The sequence below is a fragment of the Epinephelus lanceolatus genome, chromosome 13 (genome assembly GCF_041903045.1).
Source record: "Epinephelus lanceolatus isolate andai-2023 chromosome 13, ASM4190304v1, whole genome shotgun sequence".
Classification (NCBI taxonomy): Eukaryota; Metazoa; Chordata; class Actinopteri; order Perciformes; family Serranidae; genus Epinephelus; species Epinephelus lanceolatus.
Window position 1 is genome coordinate 31033099 of NC_135746.1, and position 27650 is coordinate 31060748.

General features: G+C 39.7%; 2 protein-coding genes and 1 long non-coding RNA gene across 7 annotated transcripts in view; all 3 read right to left on the bottom strand.

Annotated features, from left to right (window-relative positions):
• The window catches only part of vash2 (vasohibin 2), a 35562-nt gene extending 22120 nt beyond the window's left edge, over nt 1-13442 (bottom strand). The window contains exons 1-5 of the mRNA XM_033648554.2: nt 12683-13442; nt 11345-11820; nt 1954-2042; nt 1649-1705; nt 783-857 (exon numbers count right to left, since the gene is read on the bottom strand). Of these exons, the coding sequence (XP_033504445.1) occupies nt 783-857; nt 1649-1705; nt 1954-2042; nt 11345-11665 (542 nt within the window). The 5' untranslated portion in view covers nt 11666-11820; nt 12683-13442. The remainder of the gene's footprint in view (nt 1-782; nt 858-1648; nt 1706-1953; nt 2043-11344; nt 11821-12682) is intronic.
• A 2517-nt stretch (nt 13443-15959) lies between these two features.
• On the bottom strand, nt 15960-18161 carry LOC144466552 (uncharacterized). Of its 2 annotated transcripts, XR_013493166.1 has the most exons (3): nt 17134-18161; nt 16710-17038; nt 15960-16620 (listed from the first exon to the last, which is right to left on the bottom strand). It is a non-coding gene; the product is annotated as an uncharacterized LOC144466552 (long non-coding RNA). The 2 variants fall into 2 exon arrangements; XR_013493165.1 differs by having other exon boundaries at nt 15960-17038.
• A 387-nt stretch (nt 18162-18548) lies between these two features.
• Nucleotides 18549-27650, bottom strand: part of LOC144466547 (uncharacterized) — a 35773-nt gene continuing 26671 nt past the window's right edge. The window contains exons 1-9 of one of the 4 annotated variants that reach the window (XM_078174004.1): nt 26496-27098; nt 25902-26240; nt 25490-25759; nt 25305-25349; nt 24374-24469; nt 24253-24281; nt 23884-23940; nt 23631-23699; nt 18549-21516 (exon numbers count right to left, since the gene is read on the bottom strand). In XM_078174004.1, the coding sequence (XP_078030130.1) occupies nt 21370-21516; nt 23631-23699; nt 23884-23940; nt 24253-24281; nt 24374-24469; nt 25305-25349; nt 25490-25759; nt 25902-26240; nt 26496-26556 (1113 nt within the window). In that variant the 5' untranslated portion in view covers nt 26557-27098 and the 3' untranslated portion in view covers nt 18549-21369. Of the gene's footprint in view, nt 21517-23630; nt 23700-23883; nt 23941-24252; nt 24282-24373; nt 24470-25304; nt 25350-25489; nt 25760-25901; nt 26244-26495; nt 27099-27650 lie in introns of those variants that run through there. The other 3 variants (XM_078174002.1, XM_078174003.1, XM_078174001.1) reach the window with 3 other exon arrangements.

The following is a 27650-nucleotide window of genomic DNA, read 5'->3' on the forward strand; positions in this document are numbered from 1 at the left end:
AAAGCTACCGTGAAACTAGCACATGTGAAACTGGACTATGCATTCGCAGAGACACTGAGAAATCTCTCATGTGTTGACATGCCAAAGTCCTCAGAAATCTGTTACACCAAGCTGTGTACACTACATACCGCATATTAGCTCCTCTACTTCAATGTGGGTGATTATGTCTGGACAGAGTCTTGTATCCTGTTGAAAAGGTGTTGATAATGCACTACAGATCTTTGCCTCTGTCTCCAAAGCTGTTTAGAGCAGTCTTTGGTTGCAGTTGTATTATATGGTTGTATTTTATTCTTCAAACTAAACTACAACCTTTGAATCTGCCCACTCCACTGAGTTGCTATAAGCCATATCAAGACATTATCGCTAATAGCATCCACTGATTTGTTAAATGGGCCTTTGTAGTCAAACCAGAGCTTCAGTACTTGTTCACAAGTGAATAATCAGGCACAGTTTCTAATTTTAAACTGCAGCTGACCACATCATTTAAATGCTGAAGCAGTTGCAGAAATTACAGACTGCTGCTTTAATATTTAAGCCCTGCCGGATGATACTAAGCTTTGTGAATTGTGTGTGTATGTGTATGGTGGTAGGGGGGTTAAACTTTGAAGAGGGCTTGTTGCCAGGCAACACTGTTCAGTAAGAGCTGGAGAGGGTGGCAGTGGTGGGGAGGCATTAGGACATTAGAGCAACGCGTCTCATTGATTTCACCCAGAGATAACAAAATAACCTCCTGGTCCACTGCTTGGTATGTGTGTGTGTGTGTGTCAGGTAGTAAAGGATACATTCCCAGGATGACGGCTTCCAGACATTTGATTGGCAAAGACTCTCTGATCATCTCTCTTGCTGTCTCCATTAACCTGGAGGAGGAGAAGGATGAGGAAGAGGAAGGGGAAGGAAGAGGATGAGTGGTAGGAGGAGGGGGAGCAGAGCACAGGCAAAGGAAAAGGAAAAGAGGAGGAGGAGGAGAGGCAAAAGGGCAGTGAGAAGATGAATAGAAAGAGAAAAAGAAAAACAAGGGATCAGTGGACAACAAAAGGGGGATAAGAGCAAGAGGAGGAAGAGGGTGAAGGCATAGACAAAAGAGAGAAAGGGGGGGGGGGGGATGCAGAGATAGAACTGTTATTTTCACAGTCATTTATATTTTAAAAGTAATGGGAAAACTATAGATACTTTTGTTCGCTTGTACCATTCAGCCAGATTTCTTTCAGTTTTACAAATGTGTGTATGAAAAAGTCAAAGTAAATTGTGCAACAGGTTTTAATGTTAAAACAGAGAGTTTGTTCCCTAGATTCATTCTGCTCCAGCACCTTTAATCAAACTAACTTATCGGCTATCATTAGTTACATCGACTAGACTATTGTGTGCATGCAGAACTGTTCATATCACTGTTCAGATAGTTAGACAATGTCATCAGTGTGTCCACATTATAACCTGATTACTGGAAGTAATCAGGTTAAGCTGAGGACTTGATGAAAGAATTCAAATAGTGACCTCACCTCTTCAATAAGCCAGCCTTACATGAGTGGTTGTTGTTTGTGAGCTGAGCCCATTAATGCAAGTCAAAGAATATAGGCAGTACTAAATTCTTCAAACTCGAGGCACATTTAACTCATAAACTGTAATAAAACTAAGGCTGCAGTTCACTTACCCACACAGTGGACGGCTCTTCTTGATTTCAAAGAATTGGGTTCCTGTGTGGTTGTATCTGATGGAAATGTTAGGGACAGCACAAGCTTTCATTGTTGTTTATCCATTTCTCTACTATTGACTGATATGCACCTGAAGCTGGTGTCACTCTGGTGTCTCAATGAGTTATGTGTGGAAAGATCTAATGCCATGAGACACAGACAGCCTAACTTCACCTGACAGGTGTAGCTCTCATCATGACATCTGTTTTCACGCCGCAAAGTGTGTTGCAATGCAATGTACTGTTGTATTTGTGGTAAAGGATACTGCAGAGCCTTCATGTAGTTCTGGATGGCCACAAGCCAATCTGGAACCGACATGGACGGTTTGAAGGTCGGGACTGAGGGAACGGAATGCTGCAGAGAGAAGGGAGAGAGATTATTGTCTCAAAGCAAAAATCAACATGTGGTAACATTCAGAATCCCAAAACCACCTCCCAGCATCTTTATAAATCTGTCTTCTCAATGTCCCATGACTAATAACAGCACGTACAGCTCAGTCAAGTGGCAACCACTGAGGCTGAAAAAAGCAAATGCCCAAGTGCCAAAAATTGCAGTTCTTTGAATGGCCACTTGAGGCTGGCTCCAAAAGCCAGTCACCCCCATCGACCCCCATGTGAAAATGCTCAATTTTACAACAGAAATTAACATGTTTACAGCCTGGAACAACAAAACATTTTGATCTCTTTTATAACTTTGTCCTTCATGACAACTGTACCAGGGTTGAATTTTCATATAACTCACTATTTACATTTTATTACGGCTTTAAGTTACACATAATTAAGGACATGGCCGCTTTGAGTAACAGGTGGGTGTCGACCATTGAAAAGTAGCTAACATGGCAATAGTGTGTTGGAAACGTAATCATGACGTGACCCCAGATTCAGAGTATAGGTCTAGCCATAGCAGTAGCTGTCAGTGCATCAAAGTTAATTTTATCATTTTGGTTGCCCGAAAAAGTCTTGTTCAGCATTTAATTTTACTTATAGACCCTCTATACCAGATATGCAGCTTTTCTAGGAATTGCATTTTCTTTTGATAGTCAGAATTCTATTTTTTGGCTAGAAAAAATTAGCATTGGCATTATCACAGTTAACAATAGCTGTAAATGCACCGTGCTAACCAAGCTAGCAGCTTGTGTTCAGGTTAGCCCCAACCTCTCGTCCAAATATGCTCACTTCTGGTTCCACAAATCTGTGATGGTGACAGCCAAAATTCTACACTCAAGGCTTTAAAATAGGAGTCAACAAACCATGGGTGGTGTCAAGGTGGATACCTCTATTCTTTTATACAGTCTATGAGCTTGACACTTGTTCCAACACTGCTGGGAAAAAACGTATACTGGCACAACCATTTATACTACTCACACATTAAAGTACATTCAAATTAAATCTGCATTGCTAAATCTATTTAAACAAGAGTGACAGGAGTACAACTCATTACTTTTTACAATCCACTAACAATCATCATGTCTGCTTAGAGTAATTTATTAGCTACTATTGCTAAACAAATGAAAGCCTTAGTCTTGGTTGTTGGTGGATCTATTTAATTAAACACTTAAAGTTTAGTATTCAGTGTTTCTGAGAGCTGACACAGATGCCATCAGGCTTATGTTTACATTTTTACAGAAAGTAGAAAAATTTCTTCCTCCATCAAAATGTTGTTTTTGTCAGGATCAAAAATTCCACAATAATGAAGTTATTTCTACAGCGACTATAACCGCTGTTACCACGAGTGGTAGTTGCGGCAGTAGCAGTGCTTCTAGCATTCTGTACAAAGAGATGTATTTGCATAAGACAGCTGACTGTGAGCCGCCACAGGAAATAATATGATAAAGGGACAGATGACACGTGACATTGCCTCTACCCCAGAACGTTGGGGTTATGCGGTGCACACCACCTTAGACCGCTGGGCCAACAGACACCCATATTGTGATAAGAGAGGCCTGTGGTGAGAATGAAACCATGCTGCTCTTTCTAAAGTCGTTTCACCTCAACAAGACCCATCTCAGACAGAAAACTGAGGTCACAGATGTGGCTTCGTGAAAGGACCATGACCGCACCATTAGAGAGTGAGTCAAACTTAAACACAAAAGGAGACTTCCTCTGACACACAGGCAGCCTGTGTGTGTGTGTGTGTGTGTGTGTGTGTAACTGTGTGTGTGTATGCAGGAAGGGTGAACTATAGCTGCAGCCCTATCATTTCCTGTGGGTTTTTGCTTCACTGTTTATTTACAGCATGAGAACGGAGCTGAGAAGGAAGACATCACAACAAAATGGAGGGTGAGCCCTGATGAATTGTTGTTGTTTTTCTTTTTCAAAAATCACTGGGATCCTGGTATAAAACTGGGGCACATGAGATCCATGAAACCAGTTGTAAAATGACTCTTTTTACACATCTCCAAAAACATATTCATGGACAAAGATGTTTTATATGGATGTAAACAAGAGACATATGAATTTGAATTTTAATAGCCACTGAAAACTTAATCTTGAAATGTAAACACCATTGCATTCATATCATTGAACTGTTACTTTGAAAACCATGTGTCTAAATGTAATGTTCTGAATTCACCTCTTTGAAATTAAAATATAAAATTTCGTGATTTGACAAATACAGATTTCACAAATACAGATCCAAAAACTCAAGATTCAGAATTTAAAAAAAAAAAGAAAAAAGAAAAAAGAAGAACCAAAAACAGATTTAGGTTGCTCACATTTGATTGGTCAAATTCAAATCTTAAAATACAAGTTGAAAAAAATTAAATTGCAACACCTGGGCTACACAGAACAGGATAAGTTTGACAGAGTCAAGCCTAAATGTTTTGACCAATCAAATCTGACAGATGTTCTTTTCTTTTTTTTAACCTTTTCAACTTGAACTTTTAGATCTGAATTTGACAAATCAAATTTGAGCAACCCTGAATCTAATTTTTTAAATTCTGAAATTAGAATTCTTAGATCTGAATTTGCGAACACTAGAATTAAAAAACAAATCAAATTTACCTTTGGAAATTTCAAATCAATAAATTTTATATCACAATTTTGAAGAGATAAATTTAGAAAAAATAAATTCAGATACAAAACTCACAATGAGAACCATATAAGGGATTTCATCAGCAGTCAGCCATTCAGACATTCACCACATTAGACTATCAAGTTACTTAGCCAATAAAGCAGTTGTTAGCCACGCAACCACTTATTTAATACAAACAGTAGATTAGCCTTCAAACCTGATTCAAGACTGACCAGTCAACCTGCCAGTCAGTCAGTAAAACAATCACCAACTTGTCAGTCTACTAGCTGTCAGGCCAGTAGGCAGTCATTCAGTCCAAAAACCAGTCTGCCAGCCATCAAAGACCAGTAAATAGCAGGTTATACAGCCACATAATCTCTCATGTATTAAAATCCTCACTAAGGTGTAACTCACTGGCTGCATCAGCTGACACACAGACACTTTAAAGCTGCTTTCTGCTGGGTCAGGGAGTGAGATGACTGGTGATCCCTCACTTTTATCATCCTCTCCGCTCTTCCCTCGGCTGGAGAGGAATGTCAGTTAGAAAGAGGTGCCGTCTTTCGGCTGTCACCATCACAGTCTGTGTAGAACTTCCATACAGAAAGGCTACATTTTAAATGCAGTAAGATGAAGTTACAGATGAAGTTACAACTGGATTCACATTTTGCTAAATATTTACAACACAACCACTGCGCCAGAGAGAAATATAGCATGACAAACTGCAGTATTTTAGCTGTCCAAAACCCCCAAAAACTGTTGAGAGCAGCTCTGGTGAAAAGCCAGCACTATGCCTTAAAAAAACTGATGTTCCCTGAAAATTTGGTTACAGCTGTCGTCGTCTTTCATATCCAAACTGTGTGTAACTTCCACACAAGTTGGCGTTCATATGAGGAGTCACATATTTAGGTGCAGTGTAAGCGTAGCCTACATCACCCTAGGAAACAGAGGCTGCTAAAGCGTCAGTGATGTGTGTAATTCCTCCTCTCCTTAAGAGTTCAGCTGGAAGAGCATCACTTCATAGTCCCAGTTTAGACTGGTGTTTATCTGGCTCTACCTCCCTTCCTGTTTTCTCCCCATTCGCCTTCCCCTTCAGAGTTATCTCAAATTCTCATTTTTGTTTTCTCCTTCCTTTTCCCTTTTTGCTCTCATCTCTCCTCTGTCTCTCTGTCACACCCCTTCCTTCTCCATCTTCTTGTATGTCACGCTGTCTTTGCAATCCTCCCTCCTAATCACATCCATACCATTTTTTCCCTAGCTCTATTTTTTTTCTTTCAGCAGTCCCCTACTCCAGAACCTGGAGGTAGGCTGGCAACCTGACTCTCCCAGAGACAAAACAGTAACCAGAGACAGAGATATGAAGACAGAGCAGAGAGACAGAAAAGACGGATGTTGTATAGTATCGGCTATGACCTTCCTGGTGTTTGAATTTTGAACTGTTTGAAGGAAGTGGGGGATGGGGTTTAGAAAGTAGTCAAAGAAACGTAAGCAGAGCATAACAACATCACTAAAAGAAGTCCATTCCCTTTAATACTGCCAATCCATGTACAAATTAAGGTAAAACTTACCATAAACTTTACGTACTAGTCAATCGTAAAATATCTGCAGGAGCGAGTCAAACAAAAGTGGATTTACTGTGTCATTTCCTATTCATTTAAGCCATTTTACAGCTCACCAGAAATTTTTCTCATTGCTTTAAGTGTTGTCAAGGTATCAAACTACCAGGTATGAGTACCACTGACATGAGAACATACTACAGATAGCAGCGAACTCTATAACCTTTAAAGTACTTTGTTCTGTGTGTATCAAAAATGGAAACAACCGAGCAAGAGGGAGAGAGACAGGTCGTATTTCCTTCTGTCAAGATATCTTTAGAGTGGAACACCAAGAGGAATGTCTTTCTCTCTCTTTGAGTGTGTGTGTGTGTGTGTGTGGTATGAGACAGTTGAGAAACAAATGATAAAGCAGTCCTGACATGAGACTCCCTTCTTTCTTGCAATCATCCTTTTTATTTGATTGTACAAAAACTCACGACTGCCTTTGAATGAGGACTTATACTACTTCAGTGCTAATAGCAGTATTTAGCTGTTGCTTGTATCTACTGCAGGACTACAGTAATCACACCAAAGAACACCTCCTTGAAGATTATCGCTGCCGTCTGTAATTCTTTGCCTCACAGAACATCTGTCTAAACCAAGCCATTTTGGCAGGCATCCATACATATTACAGGTCAAATCCAAAACATGCTATTTGTCTCTTGAGTTACACAACATGACACAAGCTTCTTCTGCAGATATATACAAGATATCAATTTCAGTATCCCTGACTTACAGTGGACCCTGATATGTGTAACATCATCAGTCATATTCACTAAAATATCCCAGCTGTTTTCTTGTTGTTGCATGTCTACTGTCTGATTCTACTGGTGCAAATGCTAAAAATGTCCAGTTTAAATGTAATCCTTTAACCCCATCCAAAATAAAATCCTATTGTCACAGCTTGAACAAAAACATTTTAATCCAGAACAATGGAGCTACAATGGATTATGGAAATGAAAAGCTTTGGTGACAACATCTACTGTACAACATCTACTTTACTGGTGGTTTTAATTTTTGCTCCAGTCCAGTGACCATACATCCAGTTAACATGCAGCACAGCACACACAGCTGCTGCTACATCACCCTCATGGTTATCCAATTTCAAAGCTGTCATGTTTTGTTTATGGACAATACCAGTAAATAACGCCAAATTTTAGAGATGTTTAAAAGTTGTTGTTTTTTTCTAGTTTTGTCTCAGAGCTTTGGCAGAGACCTTTGCTCAGACAAGTTGTAGCCAGTTTGGTCTCCCATTAAAAGTCCTTTAGGTAGTCCAGTTGGTATCCAGAGATTATCCACTACCCAGATTGTATTAGAGGGATTATTTGGTCCCTGTGCCAAGACTTCTATTCCGTTAATGAGGACAAGGAGAGTGGGAGCATGATGTACACAGATGTATACTGTGGTAAATCTACCTGAGGGCAGCACCTGCTTGCATTTTGAAAGCAACCTAGAATCTAGGTGAGAGTATTTCATAACATCTCCCCCCAAAACTGACCTGGCTGACAATGTAAAATACAAAATTCTCATCTATCTCATTTATTTGTGGTAACTCTATAAATATCTGTCATTTATTTTTATTAGTTATTAGTATTATTGTTAGATGTTACGCACAGCAGGTGTAATCAATTTCACAATAACAAAAAACAACACCAGAAACAGACCTCCACCTACAGTGTCTGATAAATCTAAATTAAATGATGTTTCTCATACTCCACGGCTTGTACCTATAATTAAGTTATTCCTCTTCTCTTTCTACTCCACCTCCCCTCGCTAAAAGGCACAGCTAACCCTTGTAGATCAGTGTGTCAGCGTCTGTATCTGTGGTAACCATCTGCTTTCACACCGTTTACTTACACACACGCACCAGAGTCAGGTTGCATATCAACAATACTGCAATGTAAACCAATGGACACCTTAGGTGCACGCATACAGCACCCATACTGTTTACAGCAGTGTCTTAGCAAACAAACCAGGACCCTGGCAAAATGATTCTAAACAAAACACAGTATGTTTAATTTAATGAGAAATAAGTTTTGTCCAATCCGAGAGATAAACTTGAAAGTAAACCCATTAAAATAGAGTTTAGTCATCATGTAAAAAATGAAAAGCATAAAGCTTACACATATTTTCCCACTTGGAAGGCTTCTGAGAAGCTTTGCAGTCACAACTGGCTCATACTTTAAAGTAATATTCTTCAACAACTGATACGTTAAATATGAAACTATTACAAGCAGCGGCTGATGGCTTCTGTAAACAAAACAGACGAGCGGTTTATGTGTGTGCATTCTGTACAGTTTTTCTATGGTGGCGTATTTGTTTGTGTACACATGTCCTCCTGTCCTTCTGTCCAAAACAACAGTATGGGATTTTGGCGCTGCCAGCCAACCAGGTCACTAATGACCACATGGCCAATTAGTAGAGCTAAGCAACAACCAGATTCCCTCCTCCACAGCCTGAAACACAACAAGCATTCATCCAAATCATTGACGGGAAAAGTATGAGGAGAATCTGGGCTAAGGGGCCTCTGTAGCAGCGGACAAAGATGTGCATGATGTACATGGGGGATGGCTTTTTTTTTAGCCTGAAGAACCAGTTGTGCATATTTTTGTCTTTCACTGACTTCTGTCTTTCCCACCACTATACAAAAGAATGCTGCTCAATAAAGAAGAAAATGATCAAAGGAAAGACATAAGTACTATGACTTCTAAAACTACTGCTGCTGCTGCTGCTCGTACTACAACCACTGAATAGGGACGCAACGTATAATAATTTTCTTTGTCGATTAATCTGTTGATTACTACTCTATTAATTGTTTTGTCTCAGAAAAAGTCATAAAAATGGTGAGGTATGTTCATCATGATTTGCAAGAGCTTCAAGTATTGTCTTTATATGTCTTGTTTTGTCCAATCAACAGTCCATGAGCTAAAACAAATTCAGTACACATGTACTTGTACTTTTATGGTGCCTTTCTAGTCTTCCGACCACTCAAAGCGCTTTAACACTACACTGTCACATCCACCCATTCACACACTGGTGGCTGAAGCTACCATAAAAGGTGCCACCTGCTACTCAGTTTAAACATTCTCACACACTCATGGCACAGCCTTCAAGGGCAATCCTGGGTTCACTGTTTCGCCCAAGGACTTCAACGTGCAATCTGGAGGAGCTGGGAATCAAACTGCCCATCTTCCAACTAGTGGACAACCTGCTCTACCCCCTAAGCCACAGCCACCCCCGTATACAGTATACATATACATATAAAGCTGGGGAAAGCAGCAAATTGTCACATTCAAGGAGCTAAAACAGCAAATATTTGGTGTTTTTCGCTTGATATGTTACTTAAACAATCCAAATAAACACAATAATGTTGTTAATCATTGTGGTTAACAAGTCTTGAATATCAATGAAAATCCTCCTTTGATTAAAGCTGGTTGTTGGTTGTTTTTAGTTTGTTTAAGTTCCTATAAATGGTACACAGAACAATCTTTGTTGCACTGAAATTCTCTACCTATCATAAATTTATGATAGCACAAATGTGAGTGTACTTGACGTGTGTGAGCCAGAAGTCACGCGGACTGTGACAAACCCAAAAAGCAGCCATAACATCACTTGACAGGTCGGGCACCCCAATCTAGGACACTTGTTGTCATGGTAATGTGATGCAATCCTCTGTGTGATGATGAGTGTACACCTGAGAGTGTTTGTATTCGTCAAACAGAGTATGAAAATAGGTTGACATTAACACCTAAGTGTGAAGATAAAATCAACGTTGTGCTGCAAATATCACACATATTTGATAAGGACAAAGCTTGCATTTGGAAAGAACAGAGCACCGACCTTCTCATAGCAAGGCAGTGCTGAGACCTGCCAACATGTATACTGAACACTCATCTCAAACACAGTGAAAGCCAGTCCCATCATTTAGTCAGAGCCTACTCTTTAGACAGCCTAAAAACATGGGCAGCTCTCACACTCATCCGTCCTGTCTTGTCCCAGCAAAGCACGACAGAGCTGGTTACACCAAAAAGAGACCTTTGATTCCTTTATAGTACAGCAGCCACAGGGAACCCAGAGGGTCCCTAAGGAAACCCTTCATAGAGCCCATTAGCACAGAATGCAGCACAATGGATCTCTGGCATATTGCTGCTGCTGGGTGAACACCTCCCATCTCCACCTGTGTTGACTTGTCATGTCTTAACTTCCATCAAAATGATCCTAAGACAGAATTTAATCGGTTAACACTGATAAAAGCAATCAAAATCCTACCATGAATCTATTTTTTACTAACTGTATGGTGATTGTCTTGGTTACTTTTGTCAACTACTCAAAGAAGATGTATTTAAAGGCTAGAAAATATGATGAAATATGACGATCAGAAAGGAGGCAGGCAGGGAAATGAGGCAAGAGTTAAGCCGTCTATGAATACTAATGGAAATAATTTTTCAACAGAGGCTGGGCAGTATAGAGAAAAACAAAAAATATCATGATGCTTTAGACCAAATACTTCAATGCTGATATGGCAACAATATTGGAGGATTGACTATTGATGCTTTCACAAAACATTATGCAATGAGAACAGCTACAACAGTGTGGTAAATTCAGAAAATTGCATCACTTGCAGCCTTCAAAACCAGGAAACCTCAACACACAATATGATATCTAGTCTTGATACCAATCCATAGCCCAGCCCTGCATTCAGCTGTATTTTTTACAGAACTACAAATTGCTGATGCATAGGGCAACAACTGCAACAAACTTTATGACAAAGGAAGTGCTTGCAAATTATAACAACATATGCCAACCACAGGCAAACTTCGTTAACAAAGATGAACAGAGGTCAGTTAAAATTTCAAATTAACCAAAAACAATATAATGAAATTATCCAATATATTTACAAGGGGTTGACAAATGGTACTAAATTTGAATCCACTGCACATCTTTGCAGCATTGTTTGTGATAGTAATTTAGTTGCATCAAAGTTAAAATATTTTCTAATGAAGTGTTATTTTGTCTACTTCTTAAACTCAGGGATGGATCAGTCGCAGTTACCTTGGGAAGGTATGCAGCATTTCGTATCCTGTCCACCATCTCCTGACCCTCAGGGTGCACAGCAGCCACATGGGACCACATTCTTTCCCAGGTTACACTCTCGATGGGAAAACCTGTCCTGTTCACATAAAAAAGAACCCCTCCATCCTTCTCCTCTTCGTCTCCAGGGGACCGGGGGCTGTTGTTAGGGGGGGAGGCGGAGGATTCCTCCTTGGTGCTGCAGCGGAGGAGACAGTGCGAGCTGGTGCTCTTGGACCGGCCATGTCTGCTCAGCTTAGCCGAGGTGGTGCCGGTCCGGCTTGGGGAGTTGGGTCCGGTCATTGATCCCAAGAGGGTGAGGAGGAGGAGGAGGAGGAGGAGGAGGAGGAGGAGGAGGAGGAGGAGGAAAAGTTAGGGCAGGTAATCCTCCTCCAGCTACAAGAGCCTCTTCTTGTTTTTCAGTGGTTGACAGTACATGTTGATCTTTCACTGCAAACCTGGCAGGGTAAAAATAGAAAACATATAAATTTTACCAGAAGAAATTTTGCATTCTTAACTCAGGTTTGCAATGCAGTAAGAAATAAACCTTTTGGAATAGGTCTACAGTATGGGTGAATTTCTGTACTGCAAGGTTCAGTTCAAAAAAAAAAAAAAATGTGTGAGATACAGTTGTGTTTTTATGAGGTGTTTCCCGTGAGGGTACACCCAAAGGATATCTGTGCCTCTCCTATTTTGGAAGAGGAATGATGATGCTACAGTGGAGTATGAATCCACAAATCCCTATAGGGAAGAAAACCCTACCTAAAGTACAAATAGTCGACCATGAGTGATTTCTTCCATAAATATCCTACAATATATGTAAAAATCCATGAATGTGGCAGCAAAATCTAAATAAAAAATGTGCAGAGAGATAAGAGGCACAAAATGACCCATGGTACATCCTGTGTAAACTTAACACATTAGATGGACAAAATCTTACTTAACATTTTAAATTCAACATTAAGAATCATACAAGTGACTTAGAGTACAAAAGATGTCAGATACACGACAAAGTACAACAATGTTTTCATAAAATCGACAAGGAAATGCGAACACTGTATGAGTAACGTTATTATACAGAACCAAGAGCTCTATAAACTGAATTCATGAGTATTAAAGACATGCTAGTTTCTTTTAAAAGCAGCCTAGCTTACATTACGTTAACAACATATACAAAATTTAAGAAACAACTTATTTTTAACGACAATGTCTACAAACCTCACAAGTGAGCACCACAGACAGAAGTTGACATCGAAATCAGGGATTTTTCGTTAGAGTGCATCCGCTGAAATATCCCAACCGTTACTAATTCAAACGTACCGTATTTTCCACCACTGGAGCTCCAATTGCAGATAACCGACAGGCCCTCCAATTTAAAAGGCATTTGACTCGGAAAAAACACAGTGAGACGAGGTAGGTCCCATTCATAGCAAGGCGGCGTTGTCCACCACAAGATGAGAAGTCTTGTTTTGGTCTGAGGCTTTGTAACTTCACCCCTTCTTGTATGTGTCAAGCTACCAAGAGCTAACGACAATTGGACTGGGGATGCGGTAAGTTCCACTTCAAAGTAAAAGCAGCATGTGTGTCGATGTTGCGTGTTTGTATAATAAATAGCACGAGTCGTTGCAGCATACTCATAAACCCACTGCGGATTCGTTTTTGATAAGTTCACGCATGTAAGTAAAATTTTCTCCCGAGAACTTTAATCAATCGAATCCCGCTCTTGTCGGAGCTTTTTTATTTTGAAAATATCAACCGGAAGTCCTTCTGTTTCGCTAGCTAGCTAACAATATCCCTCACAACACTGCGGGGGCCGTTGCCTCCCACCTCCCCAGTCCGGGAAAATGACCTCCAGTGTGCATTCCTCTCCGTCAGCAGCCTGCACGGCGCCTCGGTAGCAACTATCTCCCCATAAAATCCGACTTCATGTTGATAAAAAGGTTCCTTCAATCCCTTACATGATTAAATCATTGGGGATAAAACGGACCCACTAGCTACCTGCTGTTTTCCCTGTATCCCTCCGTCGCTCGTATCCCCGGCAGCCACCAACGTTTGGCGGCCTCTCATTGGTCGAGCCAACAAAGAGGGGTGGGTCGGAGAACACGGTCTACCATATATGGAACTGACGGCTCTCTGTGATTGGTTGATTTTGACAGACGAAGGCGTCAACAAGTGATATATCTGCAACAAATGGGATTTTCTGCCTCTTGTTGCAACTGTTGATTTTGCACATTTTGTACATTTTCAGGTGCTTCACCTTTCTCAGAGAAGAAAAGAATAGAGTACCATAAAATTACCATCACAACAAAAGTCATAAAATACAGACAGCATATCAGTTTTAATAATAGCTCCAAATATAGTTGTAAACACATGATACTACAGGGGGGGGGGGGGGGGTGATAATGTTCATCTCATTGCATATAAAGCAACAACAGGTGAAACATGCTTAAAAAAAGTTGCTAATAAATTGAAATAACAATAAATCCTTGAACTACAACTCAATGGTATCTACATTACAGTACAATAATGTGCCTGACAGCAAGGCCATTGAGCGATATGTATCATACTTACATGGCAATCAGCTATATGAATGTTGGAGCTAATACCTGGAAACTGTGGTTGGAACTATAACTTAACCCACAACTCCCCCCTCTGGCCTTCTGGATAAAAAGCTTTTTACAGCAAATCAAAAAAGCACTTGGCTATGTTAAAAGTAACACTGCAACGTTAAAATAACAGTGGGATGCAGTTGTGCAGCTGTATTAAAACAATTAACACTGCAGTTAGAGCATGAAGATTAAATATAAAGTAGACATGGACAATTTCCCCACAAGGAAAGTACCACTAAAACAAAGTGAAATACTTCATTTTCATACATGATAAAAAAAAAAATTTTTAAAAAAAATTTAAAAAATGTAGTGACAGAGGAGGAATGAGGTTTCACAGTACTGTAGGTCACTGCATCCTCATCACCTCAAACCTACACAAAGGGACACAATACAACACACAGAAAAGGATGCATTTATATTTGCAGCTCACTGGTTGATACTTTTGAATCTCTGTTTCATTCTGTTGTGGTGCAGCTGCATGAACATTCTTCCATTTTCTTCTTATTGCGGAAGAAAATTAGGCTCAGTTATATTTTAAAGATCACATACAAACACCACTGAGTGTAACTTTGTACTGTATGTAGTATGTAATCTCAACATCTCCTGACTGGTTTCTGTAGAAGACTGAGTCACTGCAGGGTTTAAGCTCAGCCCATGGACAAATACAATCTGATTACATTTGGTTTAAGGTTTTCTCCACCCAAAGCATCTAACAAGTCAGCGAATGCAGATATTGCTAGGGCACTATAAAAGTACCTTTACTTCTCTTCCATCTGACAAATGCCACAGCAGTTATAAACTGGCAGCCACAATGATGTACCAACAAACAGTCTAAATTGAAGGAAAAAAATTTTGGCTGCAGTTTTTTTGGATGTTCTATTCAACATCCTGTAGCTAAATGAGTATTGCATGTGCTCTACACAAATGTTTTGTGCATCACTTCCTTATAGTGACAGTTTTCCTCTTTTGTGTATATCAGGTTTGACTTTCCTCCTGTCAACCAGTCATCACTCTGACATGAGCTTGCTCTTTTATAACAGGATATAACTGAACAGAGACGGATGGTAAATGTCAAAAATGAAGAGATGGACAAAAAAAAAAATACTTTTTTAAAATTTATGTATTTATTTTGTTTTTTTACAAATTACAAATACTTGTATCCATTTATCAAAAAAAAACTGATTCCCCAAAGTTGAAATCATTAAAAAAAAAGAAAAAAGTACAGACAAATAGAATGCAATGATTTAACTTAATGAAACTACACATATAAGAGATTATAACATGTCAGTCCATAAAAAATTCTGTACAGTTGCAGTGGAATGACATATGAAAAAGTACTGAAGATGCTAACTGAAATCTATTACTTGAAGAAGCCCTTAAATGCCCGCTTCAGGACGTTTCCTGTATGAACAAACTAATATCTCACAGTGTTCAGATGGGATTTTGGCCCATTCTTCCACACAGAAAGTCTTTAACTTCTGAAGATTTTGGGGGCGAATTTGTGAATCTTGAGAGCAAAAAATCCACTTTAAAAGCTTCAACAATTAGTGTCATCAGTTTACAAATGCTCACTGAGTGTTGTTACAGCAAAAGGTGGTGTAAGGTGGTGCAGTCTGAACAATAAATACATTTTCTTTGTATGTATTCAATGGAATAAAGGTCAAAAAAGATTTGCAAATCACTGTATTGTGTTTTTATTTACATTTTTACACAGCTCCCCAAGTTTTTTAGAATCAGGGTTGTACAAAATACTGGTAGAAGAAAATACATTTATTAAAATACAAGTAATTTGTATTTTAAAAATACAGAAAATGCATTATTATATAGCCTACAAACTGTTATGATCATATTTAGGCATTTATGAACTTCAGTATGGGTGTGGTCTGACCTTACTCACATCACTTAAAGTATTTTGTTACAAATTACAATTTAAATTTCTCTGTTTTGCAAAATACACATGACAAAACACTCAAAAGTTGTACAACAGGTATTTTAAATACATTTAATTGAAATACTGTCCATCTCTGCATATGAAATAATTACATGCAACAAATGGCAGGACTGCATGCTTAAAAGGGATAAAACAGATTTAACACATAAAAAAAGCAGTAAACACTCTAAATCTGCATCAATCACTGAGCACAATCAAGTGCCAGACAGCCAGCTCATATATTATGGTTCATCACTACAGTGTTAGTTAACCTCTTACACCACCTGCTGGACAAAAAGCATTTTGCAGCACTAAATGTGAAAATGAAATGTGTACTAAAATACAAACACTACAACGTTAAAATACTGGAATAAAACAACTGGATGCAAATGTGGAAAAACAGTCTACATTGCATACTGTAAATAAACAAGCAAGAGCATCAGGATCACATATTTTAGACAATATTTTCTTGACGATTTGATTACATAGCAAATTCTGTGCAGAGTATGTTTTACACACTGAAACATAATGGGTGAATTCTGGTAAGCTTTGAGCAGTCATGTAAGGAATGTAAAATATGTAATATGATGATTTTTCATTCAGCTGATATTAGCTTAGAGGTTGTTGAGATCTGCAGATGAAACATTCACACTGCTGTAGGTCACCACATCACCTCCATCATCATCATCATCATCATCATCATCACCCTTACCCCGAACCTGGGAAATGAGAGGGAAACAACACAAAAACTGACACAACAGAACATGATAGAGCGCAACATGGCGACGCTACAGATTACAAATCTTACCTGGGCTTTCCTGTTGGTGTTCCTGGTGTAGCTGATGGAGGCATAGAAAACATCATCTGCAGGATCAGCCTACACAGAGGAGATATAATGAGCAAGCAGTAAGGTGGAGCTATACTGACTGTATCCCAGCCTATTTTAACATTTTTAACTCTATCACGTCTGCCAAAGAGTCATGTGTCTTTCAAATAATGTCTCAAAATGTTTATTTTTTTGGTGGAGATTTAACTAGAGTTACAATCACAGTGAATTATGTATTTATAATTGTGTAAATATTGTATAAACCTATGATTTTTCAGTTTTTAAACTCACAACGTTGTCGTCCATGTTTGCTGAAAAGACAAAAGAGAGGTTTGAATTTAGTTTCCACATGAAAAATAACGGGTTATCAAAAAATCTTGAGGATAAAATCTGTGTATATTCTCACCTTTAGTTCTCCTCCATCTCATGACTGCAACAACAGTTACCAGGAGTGCTGCTACACCCACAGGCACAAGGACGTACCACCACCAGTCTGGAATGAAAATGAAAACATAACATATTTGGCTGCAGCTTCCTGTTCTGCTCAAGAGCTGTTTTTTTTTTTAGCAAAGCTCCTTCTTCTTTTGTTTTTAAAGAAAGCTATTTGCAAAAACTGCACACATGAGTTATATGTCACATATCCAGTGTCTAACATTGTGTGTCTGACATTCGTTCTTTTGACGGCTGATTATTGTAATTTAAATCCTAAAATATTATGCAACTGTAGAACTGAAGGAAATGCAATAGCCAACTATTTGCACAAACATGGCAGCATTCAGATGAATGTGCTCTTAAGTTTGTATAGACCTTGTTTCTGTTCTTACCTGAGAAAAAATCCCAAATAAGAAAATATTGGTGAGTGTTAGAATCCTCTTGAAAACTGGGCAGGTGGGTTTTAAGAAGAAATTTCCTCTCAAAAACAGCTGGTCAGTGAGGCCAACCCCCCAACCCCATTGTTCCTGTCATTGTTGATTCAGTCGTTGCTATTTTTGCATCTAATTTACTAGTCAGTAATAAAAACCGGCATGTTTTCCATCTGCAGTAACTAAACAAGTAAGAATGGTGTCATCTTAAAACTTAAAATCCATCCAATAAACAATGTAATGTATAAACAGCTCATTATGTTCTCACCTGGTTTCTCACCTGAGGACTGAGGAGGGCTGAAGGTGAACTGATGAACTTCTTCAGTGTGACCATCTGTCACTTCACACTTCAATTCGTAGTCATTGAATGTAATAAAATGAGAATCTGTAAAGGTCACACTGGCCGAGCAGTAAGACTGTGATGTCTTCGAGTCTTTACCCACACCCTTAAACTGCCACATCACTGTGTGTGCACAGTGTTCAGACGTGAACACAGAGCAGTTGAATGTGATCTTATTGTGGTCCTTCTGTTCAGTCACTGGCACGTGTGCATTTAACTGCATCACTGTAACTGTAATGTTTCAGTATATTGATAAAAGAAAACAGAAAACATTATGATGTAAATACTCACTGGTAACAACAGAGAGAAAAACCACAGAGTCCTCACTTTGTTTTTTTCCTGATATATTGAACTGCTGACAGTTAAACTGACCAGCATCCTCATCTGTGACCGTCTTTATAACCAAAGAACAGTTCTTCGTAACTCTCAGTCTGTCTGATTCATCTTCGGCAGTTTCACCAATCTGCCCATGTTTGATCAGCTCCTCTGCTCGTGTGCTTCTTGAACCAGTGAAAAGCCATGTGGTGTTTTCACAGTGATGCTTATTCTTTATCATATTTTCACAAAGCAAAGTGACTTCATCTCCAACTCTGACAATGTAGGAGAGGAAATGTCCAGTTACAGCTGCTGAGAAGACAAGAGAAATATAACTGACAGAAGAATTAGGTAATTATGTTCATGTGTTATTGAGAAGTCGATTTTAGATACAACAGATGATTACAAATACGTCTCATCTTTACAAGAGTCCTCAGTATGTTAAAAATAAACATCAGACTTGGCTGTCTGAGGTAAAATGGAGGTTCGATAATAAATTAAAATAAAGTTTTGCAATATTTCTGCTACTTATTTAAATACGTTACAGATCCTTACCTGTAATCTGAAGCACCAGGATCAGTAAAAAAGACATTTTAACCCATTTGAATTCAGCCATCATGCCTTACTGTCTCTTCCTCTCAATCTCTCAACTGTCAGCTTCCTCTTAAAGAGAAATATAGCACTTCCTATAACTTCCTGTGATCAGTAAGGTGTCAGTCACCGCCTAATGACCTTCTTTCTTCCACTGATGTCAAGCAACATCAGACGTCACAGCCCTTCAGTATTTTGTAAGTTCCAGGGAAACTAGATGTTCAAATTATTCCATATGAAACAAGAACAGAGGATGAGAGAAAAGTATGAACACAGCTACGTTATTATTTATTGCAATGGGGACAAAATTTGACAAGAAAATAGATACAAAGCAACACAAAACACAAACTATGATACAATAAACACTTGATAACAAACACCAGTTCCTCTGTGTTACTGAGCCAGAAACCCTGAGAGCTCCCACCAGGTCTCTAAGCACCATAGTTCTACAGGCAAACATCCAACACTGTGCTCTCAGTAAAATGAATGAGAACAAGCTTACAAAAGAAAATATAACACATATTACACACATTTTCTCATCTATTTAAAGGTCCAGTGTGTAGGATTCAGGGGGACATATCGGCAGGAATGGAATATAAATGGAAATGGGACATAAAAGAATAAGTATGTCTGTATGTATTTGTACATGTATATTTTTGCAACATGGCGGGGCGCAGTAGTGCAGCAAGCTTCTCAAGCTCCCAGTGAATCTTCTTCATGCGTTACTAACTCGAGGCTATGTGTGTTTATCTACAGTTCATCTGAACTTCGAGTGCTAAATAGCTTTACTGTCCTACTACCATCAAAAGTGAAGGCAGTTTTGGGTAGATTGCGACTGCTACGGACAGTGTGCTGGGGAAAACGGAGACGGTGCTCACGCAGGCAGAAGAGGGGCAAGCGGGGTGGACTACTAGCCGCTGTACAGGTGGTCCCCAGCTTCAAGTATCCGGGACTACACATTACAGACAACTTCACCTGGTCTGCCAACACAGCCAGCATGGTCAAGAAGGCCCACCAACGTCTTTAATAGCTAAGGAAATTAAAGCATGCTGGCCTTGGTTCCTCCACCCTTGTTGCCTTCTACAGATGTGCAGTGGAGAGTGTCCTGACCCAGGCCATTACCGTATGGTATGGCAACTGCACTGCAGCGGACAAAAAAGCCAGACATTTATATAAGCCGCTGCAGGAGCAGGGCCTCTAACATCATCGAGGACCCAACACACCCTACACATGACCTGTTCACCCCACTGCCCTCACGCAGAAGACTGAGCAGTGTTAAAGCAAGGACCTCACGCCTCAGATCCAGTTTCTTTCCTGAGGCAGTCAGACTTATGAACAATACATAGCCTAGTCTCACGTGACCAGCCTCCCTTACTTCGGAATGGGAGTCTGGGGACATTCGTCTTTCGTTTTGTAATAGAAATGGGCGGGGATATCCAGACCACGTGACGGTGTTGCAGCTCTCTGCAATATAGCTGAATCAAATGAAATCATATCCATTTTAATCTCTTCTTGCGATGCACTGAACACTTCCTTTTCTGTTGTACTATGGACAACAATTCGGGGAACAGCAATTCCAGTGTAGGCGGGTGTAAGGCAAAGCTAATCAGCCATTGGTCGAGGAAGTACAGAAGTACACGGATTTGGATCCAATCACATCACTACCGCTGGGAGCCAGCGCTAGTTCTATTACAACTTTCCTATGGGAATGTCCACAGACGACGTTTCGTTCTTTCATGTACCCCATGCAGGAATGCCAATAAATGGACCTTGACCTTGATAATCACCTGAAAATAAGTTGTTAATGTTTCTATAGCCTAGAACGGACAACCTAAACACTGTCTCTAGATAGGGCAAATTGTGTTTTTGCATCGGCCACCATCATCCCCTCCCTGACGACAGTTTAAATCACCTGGTCCATTTGCTTTGAAGAGGACAAGACCTCTGCTGATAATGCGGCTTCTGGTAAAAACCTCCTGAACAATGAACACTAGAGGAATTCTAACGTGGAGAAGTTTCAGCTAGATCGCTAAATCCCCCTAAATCTTACACACTGAACCTTTAAGAGACCAGCCATATGAATGTCAGGTTCTTACTTCTCTTTTTCACACTGTGCTTCTGGTTAATCTACAGCACCCCCTTCAGGCCAGAAAGGCTTTTTACAGCAATAAATCCTCAAAATAATGACAAAAACAACTATAATAGAAACAAAAAATGGCGACATGTTCATGTAACTGTGATAAATAACTACAATATTATAATCCTAGAAATAACAACCAGATGTAGCTGCACTCAAGTTTCTTTTCTTCCCTTTTATGTTTCAATAACAATGTCAGTAATCTGATAAGAGCATAAGGGTTATATACAAAAATAAAATTAAATATGAAATGCTCCACAAGACTGCAAAGAAAATGTCGCTGAAGGTATTGGTGTATCAGTATTGTAGGGAAAGACAAATGCGAAATAAAAACAGACTTGGTTTTCTCATCAGTTATCAATATATAATCAATGTAATCATGTAACCTGTGGCATCTTATTGATTTGCTTTGTTGACGGTGGCATAGAGGTTGCTGGGATCAGCAGAGTCCCCGACAGCAGCAGCAGCAGCAGCAGAGGGAGAAGCTTTCACAGTGCTGTAGGTCACTGCATCACCTTCATCATCATCACCTTTACACAGAGCCTGGGGAGAAAAAAGATAAACAGCACGACATGATGAAAGATAACAGTGCAAAGAAGCATCCTGACACTGAACCACAAATAAACACAATGAATTACGCAGTGAAGTACAATGAACATCATAAATGAATGAGTGAATATTAAAGACTTTGGTGATCCCCTTATTTGTCCTATAGCACCACTGTGAGCTTTACATTTATATTTCAAGTGAATGTCTCAATTATAGGATTGATTGCCATTAAATCTGGTAGTGACAGTTATTTACACCTTGCTTGGTGTTACAGTGGTTGTGTGCTGCTGCTTTGCAGTAAGACACTGTTGCCTCATAGCAAGAGGGTTTCTGGTCTGGCCATGTGAAACGTCTGGCTTGGGCCCCTCGGTGTGAACAATGCATGATTACATGTTAGTACCCCTTGTCTTGACCTGCGTCAGCTGGGATTGGACCTGGACCCACCCCGACCCTTAAAGGAATACATCACCCACCAAATGACCATCTGTAAGTGAGACTTATCTCTGCTCTCTTTAGAGTCAGACTCCAATATTAAGGTCTTTTTAAAATTTTCTTTACGAATACAGACCCTTTTACTGGTAGTAAACAGCATGACTTTTTTTGGTGGGCGGGGCTTAGCTGGAGGCAAAACAATTCTCCACAGACATTAGCTAGCGCTAGCTAGCATGTTTTGTTGGCTTGTGTTAGACAATGGAGGAAGATGATGAGAGCGGAGCATTCAGAAATACTCATTCTGAGAGCTGGAGCGCACTCTGACACAAACTGGACCGTTCGTAAATTCGGAGCGCTGTGGGAATGGGAAAGCGCACTCTGGGCACTCTGTCTGGGGATATGGCACAGCAGAGTGCTGAGCAGAGTGAATGTGTGATTAACTTAACTGTTCATTAATTCATATAGAAATATAACACTCCTTTTCTTCGACCAGCAGGGCTGTCATTTTAGTGTAGAGCATCAGACTGAATTTACGAACGCACCATGTCAGGTCACTCACTTTCTGGGACCACGAGTGTTACTTGAAACAGTAAAAACTGACCAACGGGACCAGACTGGTATGGTATGGACTGGTCAACCCGAATGCTCTCACTCAGTGGATGGATGATTGAAAGGACTGCTGAAGGTGGGACGGCCAGCTTTGTGTTTGATTACTATGCCAATCTCACAAAGGAGGACGACATTTGAATGGTTTCCTTGTTTGTAATAGCTATTGCTATTTACAAACATTAGCTAATGCTCTAAACAGTTAGCTTTACAGAGAAATCCAACATTCCTCTTAATACCTCCCCAATTCCTGATTAGATGGACATGATAACCATTAATACACATAACGTTATTCATCCCTACGACAGTCAATACTTTTCCCCTAACCTGATGTGAAGTGTGCCCTGCACATGTGAGCATTTTTGATGATCGCCTCCATCCAGTCCTTTCGTCTTGTCACATTTAACCGTAGCTGTCTTTGTTTTGTTGACGGCCAGTGGCGGCTGGTATGTGTTCAAATTTAGGTTTTGAGCCATGACTCCTTCTATTCTGGCTCCCAAGAACACAACAAAAAGAAATTTTAAGACTCCTATGTAGCCAACAGCCCTGTGGTGGCAAGTCGTGTTTTGCCTCCAGCTAACAAACTGACGTCATTGTGACTTCGGCCCTAAAAGGGTCTATACAAATGGCCATGTGGTGAAGTATTCCTTTAAGAGTCTTAGTGGGGCTGGGGCCATTCTCAGCTGACACTGGGTAGGACGCAGGGTACACCCTGGACAGGTCACCAGACTATCACAGGACTGTCACATAGAGACATCTACTTACATTTATTTACCCCACGGGGCCAACTGTAAGAATGGTCCTTTAACTTTTCATCTGGTGCCATCTCCTGGTCAAAATGTTAATTTCAATATACTCTCTTTTTCCTGTTTATTTAGATATTAGTGCCACAGATAGTGATCATAGCAATGTCATTGTGAGCATGTTGTCATCATGGGTGTGGTTAGTCTGCTACATGATGCATTTAGCCCAAAACACCACTATGCAGCATCACAGAGCTGCAAACATGGCTGCATACTTTTGTTTCTTCATTAACCACCAACACAAGTATAACCAGTCAGACAGCTCACCTGCACTTTACTGTTGGTCTTCTTGGTGTAGCTGACGGAGGCATAGGAAACACCATCTTCAGGATCAGCCTGCATAGAGAAGACAACATAATAATGGCTGGTGAGTAATATGTGGGCATTCAAGTGTAGTTGCTGTATTTCACTTCTCTTATTTTTTTGAGTTGCAGACGGAAGTTAAACTGTATCTCTGTCACATTTTGGAGAACAAATAGAGTGTGTGTAACTCTGTGCTGGGTGTACTGGGTGATCTCACCATGTCCTGACTGGTCTCTGGATCAGGCTGAGTCACTGCAGGGTTTAAGCTCTGTCCCTGCACAAATACAGGCTGGTTACAGTTTTCCATTCACATCAGTAGATACAGATTATAGAATATACGGTGTGTCATACTGAATTTTTGTAGATCTAGTTCTGCTTTTCCATCGAGCATCCCTCTCAAACTAAATTCTAAATTTAATATAGATTTTGCAGGGTCATTTTGCTGATCTGAGTTTTTGTAACTGAGTATAATACAGTAAGTACGGTTTATTCTACAACCACTATCACTTTAGTAATTGTGACAGTTAAGAGAGGGTTATAAAGTCATAACTGTATAGAAACCTGATTAGTAAGGTTTAACACTCACATAGTTTTCATCCATTGGTTTTTTGTTCCCTAAAAGACAAAAAAGAGTCGACTTTACAGCGTTAAAATCCAGGTTTATCCAAAATGATATATTTAATAGTTTATTCTGTGAATGTTCTCACCTTTATTTCTCTTCCGTCTGATGACAACGGCAGCAATTATTGCTGCTAAGAGTACTGCCGAACCCACAGCCAAAGTGATATACAACCACAGCCAATCTTGGATGGAGAATAAAAACATTAAAAAACATTTTGACTGGAGTTTTCTGTTCAGTTTAAAATCAAAATATGAGAAATTACATGTGCTTTTTGGTATTCTGGAACATTTTTTGGACAGTAATCTCATTTCTGTTGGTACAAATCTGCATCGATTATACACATTGGAACAGGAAAACTCTCTTTATGCTTTATTCATTCCTAATTCTCTTGCTCTGTCTCGCTGCTTCTTCCAATCAGCTGATTATGGGCGTTCACTCTTCCAGTAAACCAATGAAATTTAGCCACTATCAGCCATTCGTGTTGCTGCTGTCAAACTTAAAATCTGTTCTCCTCTCTACTGCTGTAAGCTGGCATTTTAGGCAGTATTATAACACCCTCATCCTCCCCATCTACCTCCAGTCATTGTATCCAGAGCACGGAGCTCATCAAAAGTCCCCTCCTCATCACATCAGTATCCTCAGCACCCTCTTCATCACTACCACCACCAGCATCTAGACTCCATAGGTGTTCCCCATTCTACTTCACCACCCCCCTTAAAGTATATGACATCAAGATGGGGTCTAATTACTAAAGACTATTCACATTTCTCATATTTTTTGCACATCTGAATAATCATTCTTTTACTCAACCTCTCATGATACTCTTTGAAAAATGCTTGTTTTCTACATTCTTTCTTCACCAAATCCAATCCACTCTGAGAGGTTAAGAAATACCAAGGTTTCAGAATCAGACGTGTGGATAAGATAATATCTCCACCCACAGCCAGGTGTCAGTCTCACTTTCATATCTCAGACTGGCTGCAAATTTCATAATGAGACAGGTGGTAAGTCATTACCTTTTGGTGCAGATGTTGTATTTTTTCTTCCTGCTGATGTGCCTCCTTTTGTTAGTACCATATGAAATAACAAAACACAACTGATGTTGATAAGATACTTCATTTTTACCACCTGAAGAGACTTGAGAAGAAAAAATATTGCAATTTGAAAGCATCATATTCATCAAAAAAAAAATCAAATGTACCTTTTTTCTCACATGAGGACTGAGGGCCAACATCACACAGCAGTGTTTCTCCATTCTTTTTATCTGTCACGTTACACTTCAGTGACTCATAATACTTTGACTTCTGATTAAGATGAGGAGTAAATAACACAGAGGCTGAACAGGTATGCAGTGATATCTCCACATCACTCTTATTACCCTCATACAACCACTTCACTGTGTGTTCACACCCTTCATATGCCAACACAGAGCAGTACAAGATGACCATATCACTGTTCTTATGTTCAGTCACTGGAGAAGATGGAGATATTGTGAGAGAAAGACAACAAGAGTAAAATTAACTTCATCACTGTAATCATAATTATTGTAATGTTTCAGTATATTGTTCTAACAAGACAGTTTGAGCTGAAAACATTATGATGGAAATACTCACTGTTGATAACAGACAGAAAAACATGAGCATCTAGACCTTGTTGTTGTCCTGATTCATCAAACTGTCTGCAGGTGTAACGTCCAACATCCTCACGTGTGACCTTCTTTATAACCAGAGAACAGTCTGCTGTAACACTCAGTCTGCTGGATTTAGCTTTTGCAATCACATTGTTACTAATCTGCCCATGACTGATGAGCTCTTCTGCTGTGTACCCAGAAGAATGACTGGAAAGCCAAGAAGTACTGCTGCATTTGTCCTGATTGTTTATCACATTTCCACAAGGCAAAGTGACTTCATCTCCAAATCTGACAGAGAAGGAGAGGGGGGTTTGTCCAGTTACTGCTGTTGAAGATGACAGAAAATATAAATAAATAACTGTAATAACAATATGGCTTTTACATGACTTCACAGTTACATGTGAGGGTGATATTAAATACAACAAACAGCAGTAAATGTCCCTTAACCAGAATCCACTTAACATGCCATGGTCATAACAAACAGCAAACTGTCTCACTTAAATCACTGTTAGTTAACTTACTGAAATAGTATCAGCAGTGTTTCTTTCAGTCGTGTATGTGTTATGTATGTCCTTACCTGTAAACCGAAGCAGCAGTATCACAGATAAAGTCTTGTTAATCCATCTGAATTCACCCATAGTGCCTCTGTGTCTCTATCTCCGGTCCTCACACCCTCAACTGTCAACGATTCTGACCTAATGCTTCTTTATGAGAGATAGAGCGTTTACTTCCTGTTATTAGTGAAGTAACACTTCCTTTTTGTGGCTTGAATCTTTTTTTTTTATCATTCTTTCAGTTGCTGAATTAACGTAGACAGATCAGGTTTTCATCACTCTGAATTTCTTGTAGATATCTAAACCGCTAAAAAGCCAGATGTGGTTCAGTGTGGAGATAATAGACATGTGACATGTTCAACAAGAGACACTTCAGGTCAAAATGTAAATGTCTCTCACAGAAAGAATCGTAACACTGTCAGCTGCGAACTGAGTCTGGTTTGTTGGAGTCGACAGTGAACGTCTCTGCTCATACACGACCACCAACCAAAAGTTAGTCAAACTCGTCACCCACAAGAATTTGACGCCTGAAGCCATTGGTGCAATACGGTCATAGAAGAGTGGAAGAATGACGATATCTAGTGGTGTGAAATTTTGTTGGTTCCTCATAGCAGCTCAGTGTTATTTTCTGAGAACTGAAGGGGAAGTGTTTGGTGAGAATGTGGGTAACAACAGCAGCAGAGCTCTGACGAGGACCAGATAAGGCTCTCAGGATCAAACAGTCAACACTTTGTAAACACATTGTGCTCTCTGGGCTCATGTAGAAACTAATTTAATCTTTGGAAGTTTTGGGGTCTCTCTCTCTGAGGCCTTGTCATTGTATATTGATAATGATGAATTGGTTGTTTAGGGCTATATCTTTACTTTCACACCTCTTCTCTTCTCTGCAGTCACACTTCCACTGCCTCCCACTCCTTCATTCATGTAGATTCAGCATGTTTGGTCCCACAATATGTGTTCATATTAACTTAATTGTCATTTAGGGGTGTAATGGTGTGTCTGTATATGTTGCAATACAAAATGCATCAAGCACAATGGATCACAATATTGATTACATCAGTTTGCTTTGTGAGCAGTGCAGAATGGGAACAAAGCAACAGAAGCACCTTCTTTCAACTCTACCTAAACATTAGGGCATGGAAAGATTTATTTTGGTCGCTCTGACAGAAATGCTTCAA